At 45.0% G+C, this 8,120-nt stretch overlaps 1 protein-coding gene and 1 long non-coding RNA gene across 6 annotated transcripts in view; one reads left to right on the forward strand and one right to left on the reverse strand.

The window, feature by feature from the left end:
• The first annotated feature begins 174 nt into the window (after positions 1 to 174).
• The window catches only part of FAM221B (family with sequence similarity 221 member B), a 15,146-nt gene continuing 7,200 nt past the window's right edge, over positions 175 to 8,120 (forward strand). Inside the window, exons 1-4 of one of the 4 annotated variants that reach the window (XM_029919808.1) lie at positions 175 to 382; positions 501 to 555; positions 2,614 to 3,343; positions 5,780 to 5,923. In XM_029919808.1, the coding sequence (XP_029775668.1) occupies positions 2,614 to 3,343; positions 5,780 to 5,923 (874 nt within the window). In that variant the 5' untranslated portion in view covers positions 175 to 382; positions 501 to 555. The remainder of the gene's footprint in view (positions 383 to 500; positions 556 to 2,613; positions 3,344 to 5,779; positions 5,924 to 8,120) is intronic. The other 3 variants (XM_029919806.1, XM_029919807.1, XM_029919809.1) reach the window with 3 other exon arrangements.
• LOC115276053 overlaps positions 6,600 to 8,120 on the reverse strand; it is a 9,971-nt gene continuing 8,450 nt past the window's right edge. For both annotated transcript variants that reach the window (XR_003901799.1, XR_003901798.1), the window contains one exon: positions 6,600 to 7,165. This is a non-coding gene — a long non-coding RNA (uncharacterized LOC115276053). The remainder of the gene's footprint in view (positions 7,166 to 8,120) is intronic.

Consider the following 8,120-nt stretch of genomic DNA (forward strand, 5'->3'; position numbering starts at 1 on the left):
ACTGATGGAGCCACACACATCTCATAGGAACCCCACAGAGACCCTCACAAACTCAGACACCTACGGACGTCCCCACAGATGTCAGTAGTCTACCCAAACACTCTCACAGAGATCCAGCAAACCCCTTTAAGAGAAAAGTAAGCCCTCTAGGGTCGTCTCCTTTGGGTCCAATGCAGCCTTCATTGGAGACCGGACTGTTGTTGCCACGGAGACTACTGGGCGTTCCGGTTGCCCTGGTGACGGACCCCTCCTCTCCCTGCCCGGGTTCCGGAGGTTTCAGTCAAGCCCCTCCCTCATCGGCCCCGGAACCCCTCGTCCCTCCCCAACCCCCACTCCCACCCCACCCCAGATCTGGACAGAGCTCCTTTGCGAATTTCTGCAGGTATCCAAGTCCCCTCCCCAAGTCGTAGACTTGAAGGCAAGGCCTCTCACTACATAGCAACTGCAGCCAAATCTCATCCAAGAGCCTTCCATCCCTCGCTAACATTTCCCTTTCCCAGCTTAAGACGAGATCCTGACCTAAAGGACTTGTTTCAGCCAAGACAAAGCCCGGAGGTATGTCGTTTCTCCAATGGCTCTTCCTCCAACCTCTCATCTTGTTCCTCTCCTAACACCTCTGTTCCCTTCCCACCTCAGTCCAACCCTCTCCCATTCTCTACTTTTCATCCTTGCCCTCTCCCTCCACGTTTCTCCACCCAGTTCTGTCTTCCCCTTCTTTTTCTCCTTCCTCTCCTCCCACTGTCTGGTTCTCCACCCTCGAGTACCTTTTCCTGTGCTGAATGTCTGGTCATCTTCTTCTACCTGTCTATTTCTTGTCCCAAACTTCCCCTTTGAAAAGACTATAATGAATACAAGTAATGAATCCATCTGGAGCATGAGGGGGAAAGTAGGGAGCACAGAAAGTTAAGGCTGGAACACTTAGGCAGTGTTGCAAATAATGACAGGCCTTGAATGTCAGGGCCAAAAAATTTGGAATTTATCTTTAGGCTGAGGCAATTGAGTGTTTTTAAGCAAAGAAATGGCACTGGTAGGCTTACATTTTAGAAAGCTCTCCAGTGGGTCATTAAGGAGGACTGACTTCTTTTAGACATCCCTCCAAGATAAATTAGTCACACCTCACTCCCCACAGCATCCTGAGCTTACCCCAGCATATCATCAACTCATCTGTATTGTCATTTGGATTAACCTGGTCTCCTTTCCAGATTCTTTCAGAGTCCGGTACTTAGCACAGTGCCTGGGTGAACGTGTAAGACTGGGCTCTTTATAAAAGTGTAAGTTACAGGGGCGCCTGGGTGGCTCAGTCAGCTAAGCATCCAACTTCAGCTCAGGTCATGATTTCACAGTTTGTGGGGTTGAGCCCCATGTCAAGCTCTGTGCTGACAGCTGAGAGCCTGGAGCCGGCTTCAATTTTGGTTTTTTGTTTTTTACTTATTTTTGACAGGCAGAGAGAGACAGTGAGAGCAAGGGAGTGTCAGAGAGAGAGGGGGACACAGAATCCGAAGCAGTCTCCAGGCTCTGAGCTAGCTGTCAGCACAGAGCCCAACTCAGGGCTTGAACCCACGAACCATGAGATCATGACCTGAGCCAAAGCCAGATGCACAACCGACTGAGCCACCCAGGTGCCCCTTGGAGCCTGTTTCAGATTCTGTTTCCCTCTCTCTCTGTTCCTCCTCTGCTCATGCTGCCTCTCAAAAAAAAAAAAAAAAGTTAAACAAATTTTAAGTATAAGATACATAAATCAATGAAAGAATCGCTGAGTGGACTGATGTGCTGGGGAAAGTAGCAGAGTGGCAAAGTAATTACATAATCCAGGTAGAAAATTATGAGAACTTGAACAAAATTGGAGGGAAAAGAAAGGAAAGAATGGATTTGGGGAATACAGTATTTAGAAGACAAGAAATACAGTTCTCGGTGCCTATTGGAAGATGAGGGCTGCGGGGAAAGAATAAGACTAAAATAATTCCCAGAGTTCAGTTTTGATGCCCTGTGCAACATCCATGTAGCAATGTCCAGCAAGCATTTGGGTACGAGTGTGAAGTACAGGGGTTTAAAGAGATCTGAGCTGGAATTATGGATCTAGAAATCATCAGCACACCAGATAGAAGTAATTGAAGCCCTGAACATGAATGGCATCAAGGGAGGCTATGCACAATCCCTAGACAAAACAACTGCAGTCAGGGCCCTGCCTAATGCATCGTGGCATTGTTCTGCACCCTTAAGAGCAAACCCCACTTTCCCCGGGTATCCCAGTCTGTAGAACTCCACTGCCTGAACATCCTGGTCCTAAGGCCAAGGATTCTGCTCTTGGACTAGCCATGTTGCTATGTTCAGACTCCCTCCTGGGGCACGGTCCTCTGCTACCATCTACTGATGGGATTCTGACTGTTCAGCCTTTCTATCTTTAAGCTCTCTCACAACCCACATGGCATCTAGGCACATGAGTGAACCTCCTGGCACAATACCCTGACCAAAAGTTCATCTTGCTTCACCTTTACATCTCAGGTGCACAGAAAACTTTATCCTAATTTCATAATTCCCCAGCAAACTCTGACTTGCAGACCCTCCAATCTCCAATCCCAACCTAATGAAGCCTGTACCCTATTCTACCACTAGATGGAAGCAGACCAGGTCACAGAAGAGCCTCACCCCGCCATGGATGCAGAACACCCCTCTTTAAAGGATCCCTCTGCTGAGGACTCACAGGAGCCCCCTATCCCTGAAACATCCTTTGAGCCTTCCATCCCTGAGACCTCTTTAGAGCCCCTTACCTCTGAGATCCCTTTAGGGCTCCTTACCTCTGAAACCCCTTTGGAGACTTCCATCTCGGAGACTCCCCTAGAGCCCCACACCTCTGATTCTCATACAGCATCACCTGCTTCCCAGGCCCCTTTAGAGCACCACACCTCTGAAACCCCTTTGGAACCTTCCATCTCTGAGACCTCTTTAGGGTACTCTGTCTCTAAGATCCCTTTGGAAACCCCTATCCCTGAGACCCTGTTGGAGACTGACATGTTTAAGGTCCCAGAGAAACACCTTTCTTTTCATACCTCATCACAAGGCCATATCACTGTACCTTCCTCTAATACTCTTAAGGAAGACCTCTCTAAGTATTCCTCCAGTGAGGTCTCACAGACAAGTGAGTCCATCCAGATCTTGGAGTCTGAGATCCTTCAAAAGCACTCCCTTTCAAGCCCTTCAGCCCAGGTCCACCTGGACACATCTGCAAAGGAGAAGGAAGAGGAAGGAGAGGACAAGGAGCAGGTGGATGCCACTGAGAGCACCGCACGCACAGCTCAGCCTGGACACCAGCTGGGAAAGAAGAAGGGGAAGAAAGGAGATAGCCGTAATTGTCTCTGCACTTTTCCCCACTCATATATTTATTTATTTATTTATTTATTTATTGTCAAAATAGCTAACATACAGTGTATACAGTGTGCTCTTGGCTTAGGGAGTAGATTCCCGTGGTTCATTACTTACATACAACACCTAGTGCTCATTCCACCAAGTGGCCTCCTCAATGCCCATCACCCATTTTCACCACCCCCCAACCCCATTAGCCCTCAGTTTATTCTCTGTATTTAAGAGTCTCTTATGGGGCGCCTGGGTGGCTCAGTTGGTTAAGCCTCCAACTATGGCTCAGGTCATGATCTTGGGGTTTGTAGGTTTGAGCCCCACATCAGGCTCTGTGCTGACAGCTCAGAGCCTGGAGCCTGTCTTCAGATTCTGCGTCTCCCTGTCTCTCTGACCCTCCCCTGCTTGCGTGGTCTCTCTCTGTCTCTCAAAAATAAAGAAAGAAACAGAAAAAACTAAAAAAAAAAAAAAGAGTCTCTTATGGTTTGCTTCCCTCTCTATTTGTAACTTTTTTTTCTTTCCCTTCCTACATGGTCTTCTGTTAAGTTTTTCAAGTTCCACATATGAGTGAAAACATATGGTATCTCTCTTTGACTGCCTTATTTCACTTAGCATAATACCCTCCAGTTCTATCTACGTTGTTGCAAATGGCAGGATTTCATTCTTTCTCATTGCCACAGAAGTATTCCATTGTATATATAAACCATATCTTCCTTATCCATTCATCAGTTGATGGACATTTAGGCTCTTTCCATAATTTGGCTATTGTTGAAAGCACTGCTATAAACATTGGGGTACATGTACTCCTATGAATCAATACTCTTGTGTCCTTTGGAAAATTCCTAGTAGTTCTATTGCTGGGTGATAGGGTAATTCTATTTTTAATTTTTTGAGGAACCTCCATACTGTTTTCCAGAGTGACTGTGCCAGTTTGCATCCCCACCAACAATGCAAAAAGGGTTCCCATTTTTCTACATCCTCACCAACATCTGTTGTTTCCTGAGTTGTTCATTTTAGCCACTCTGACTGATGTGAGATGGTTTTGATTTGTATTTCCCTGAAATGAGCAACATTGAACATCTTTTCATGTGTCTGTTAGCCATTTGGATGTCTTCTTTGGAAAAGTGTCTATTCATGTCTTCTGCCCATTTCTTCACTGGATTATTTGTTTTTCGGGTGTTGAGTTGGTAAGCTCTTTATAGATTTTGGATACTAATCCTTTATCTGCTATGTCATTTGCAAATATCTTCTCCTATTCCGTTTGATGCCTTTTAGTTTTGTTGATTGTTTCCTTTGCTGTGCAGAAGCTTTTTATCTTGAGGCTCCTGGGTGGTTCAGTTGGTTAAGCATCTGACTTCGGCTAGGTCATGACCTCACAGATAGGGAGTTTGAGCCCTGCATCAGGCTCTGTGCTGACAATGCAGAGCCTAGAGCCTGCTTCCAATTCTGTGTCCTCTCTCTCTTTCTGCCCTTCCCCTGCTCAAATTCTTCTCTCTCTCTCTCTCTCTCTCTCTCTCTCTCTCTCTCAAAAATAAGTAAACATAAAAAAGTTATTTAAAAAAAATTTTTAACATTTATTCATTTTTGAGAGACAGAGAGAGACAGAGCACGAGTAGGGGAGGGGCAGAGAGACAGGGCAAGACACAGAATCTGAAGCAGTTTCCAGGCTCTGAGCTGTCACGAAGGGTCCAACGTGGGGCTCGGACTCATGGACTGCAAGATCATGACCTGAGCTAAAGCCAGAGAGAGGCTTAACCAACTGAGCCACCCAGGTACACCTAAAAAAAATTTTTAAAGAAGTTTTTATCTTGAAGTCCCAATAGTTCATTTTGCTTTTTATTTACATTGCCTTTGGAGACGTGTCAAGTAAGAAGTTGCTGTGGCTGAGGTCAAAGAGGTTGTTGCCTGTTTTCTAGGATTTTGATGGTTTCCTATCTCATATTTAGATCTTTCATCCATTTTGAATTTATTTTTGTGTATGGTGTAAGAAAGTGGTCCAGTTTTATTCTTCTGCACGTTGCTGTCCAGTTCTCCCAGCACCATTTGCTAAAGAGACTGTCTTTTTTCCACTGCATACTCTTTCCTGCTTTATCAAAGATTAGTTGGCTCATACATTTGGGCCCAATTCTGGGTTTTCTATTCTATTCCATTGGTCTATATGTCTGTTTTCATGCCAATACCCTCCTGTCTTGATGATGACAGCTTTATAGTACAGGCTAAAGTCTGAGATTGTGATGCCTCCAGCTTTGGTTTTCCTTTTCAACGTTACTCTGGCTTTTCAGGGTCTTTTGTGGACTTTTCCCCATTCTCATTGCTGTCTTACACCTGCCACCTGGAGAGGGGATTGAGTGACTCTTTGACCTGGCCTGTTCTCTTAGTTTTAGGGCCTCCTCACTTCCCCTTGGTTACTCAGCCTTTCCCTTCTCAGGTTACACAGTCCAACAAGAGGTCCCTGCTCAGCAGACAGAGATGGTGGAAGTGGCTCAGGCAAAGCAGAAAGAGAAGTTCAGTGCTCAGGGGAATTATCTTTTCCAATGGGAGAAGAATGCAGCCCTGAATGCCATCCAGACAGGTGAGCCCGGGAAGCCCTTGAGAGGCCTATGGCAGGCCTGTGGCCATCCTCCAATCCAACTATATCAGGGAACCTGCCCTGATCAGTGGAGAGCTGTCCCTTGTGGAAATGGCAATGCTGCCTGCCTGAAATCTAGGAGTGGAGCAGGCAGGTGGGCCAAAGTGGATGGCATGGGTGCATAAAAAAGTGAGGATATTCATATAAAACCCAGGTAGGGACAGGCAGCTAAAATGAAGTTGTTTAAAAAAAAAAAAAAAGCAGGACCATACGCCAATCCCACATCTAGGACCCGAATAGCCTACACCAAACAGACCTTAAGGCAGAGATAGCACAGACCCTCGACAGTGCAGATTTATTGCTCTGACATGGCAAAAGGCCTTGGTCCCTTTGGTTGAACTCCATTAAAAGGCTGTCACCCTTCATGCCAGACCCATAATCACCTGTGTACCCAAAAGCCATGAGCCTCTCCACCAAAAAGGAGAGTTGTACCTTCCAGTCCTGTTGATTCTGTCTCAGCCCAGAATTAGGACTCTTCACAGTCCCATTAGTTGCTTGCTATGCTTATCTATGTCGCCATATAAAGGGTGTGCAGATGTACTATGTAAACACATGCCATCTGATGTGTGAGCATGTGTACCTGGGTCGGTGAACTTCCTGTCTACAGGGAATACCTTCAGAAAGAAAGCCACCCTGACCTACTCTGCAGATTCTGGGGTGTCTAGACTGACTTTGATAGACATCACTGCCTTTATTTTTGTCTTTCATACTTTATTTCCCCTTATTATAGGAAGAGAGTTAGGTTGAGACAAGATGGGCCTAAGATAGAAAGACAATCAGGTAATTCTATGGCCTTCTTCCTCCTCCAGGCAATTTACTTTCCTCATTCTCATGCAGGGTCCCTTCCCCCTCCACCCTGGGCCAAGAAAGTTACAATAATCTCATTTGTTTCTCAGTCTCCATTCAGGCATTGAAATGAGTTTGTTTGCTTATTTTAACATCTTCTGTTACCCATCCTTCTTGAAAATGCAGGGTTGTTCAATCCCTCATTCTCCTTCTCAGAGCCCCCTGTCTACTCCCTACTCTTCAAGGCCACTGCACTTCTTCAGATTGAACTTCTTTATTTTCCTGTTTAAACAGGCAGTTTTGTGTAGTCATTTTCAGTGTCATTCAATCTTGAAAAATATATTTGGGGTTCCCTTCTAATATTAGGGATCTTGAGTCTCTAGAGGATCCATATATGTGCTGTGTAGAGAAAGATCAAGTGTAAGTGTTTTTTTTATTTATTCAGCATTTATTGAACACCAACTATGTGCAGATGTGGAGGTGGTGGCTGGTGGAATTTCAAAAACAAAATCCTTCAAATAATTTGTACTCTAATGAGAGACATCAAAAAGTAAAAGAATAATTATAATTAATTCTAATAATTGCTATGACTGAGGTTAGCCCCAAGTGCTGGATGAGCAGAGAAAAGGGACACCCAATCTTGGGGGCTCAGGGAATAAGCCTTGGAAAGGATAACTTCTTAGCTGAAATCTGTAAGATAAATAAAAAGAGGTGGCCAGGTAAAAAGTGGGGTAAAATGAGACATGACAGGGCAAGGCATCAGTAGGAAATTGCAAGCAATGTTGGATAGGGCTCAGCTCTGGAAGGGTAGAATTGTGGCAAAGCTCAAGAGTTGGGATTATACAAAGGCAAGGGAATCAAGAACAAAGATGAACTATTGGGACCTCATCAAGATAAAAAGCTTCTGTACTGCAAAGGAAACAATAAAAAAAAAAAACTAATAGGCAACCGACAGAATGGGAAAAGATAGTGGCAAATGGCATATCAGATAAAGGGCTAGTATCCAAAATCTACAAGGAGCTCACTAAACTCCATACTGGAAAAACTAATTATCCAGTGAAGAAATGGGCAGAAGACCTGAACAGACACTTCTCCAAGAGGACATCCAGATGGCCAACAGGCACATGAAACGATGCTCAACATCACTCATCATCAGGGAAATACAAATCAAAACCACACTGAGATACCACCTCACCCCAGTCAGAGTGGCTAAAATGAACAAATCAAGAGACTATAGATGCTGGCTAGGGTGTGGAGAGACGGGCACCCTCCTACACTGTTGGTGGGAATATAAACTGGTACAGCCGCTCTGGAAAACAATGTGGAGGTTCCTCAAAAAACTATCCATAGAACT

This window comes from Suricata suricatta, chromosome 13 (genome assembly GCF_006229205.1).
Source record: "Suricata suricatta isolate VVHF042 chromosome 13, meerkat_22Aug2017_6uvM2_HiC, whole genome shotgun sequence".
Classification (NCBI taxonomy): Eukaryota; Metazoa; Chordata; class Mammalia; order Carnivora; family Herpestidae; genus Suricata; species Suricata suricatta.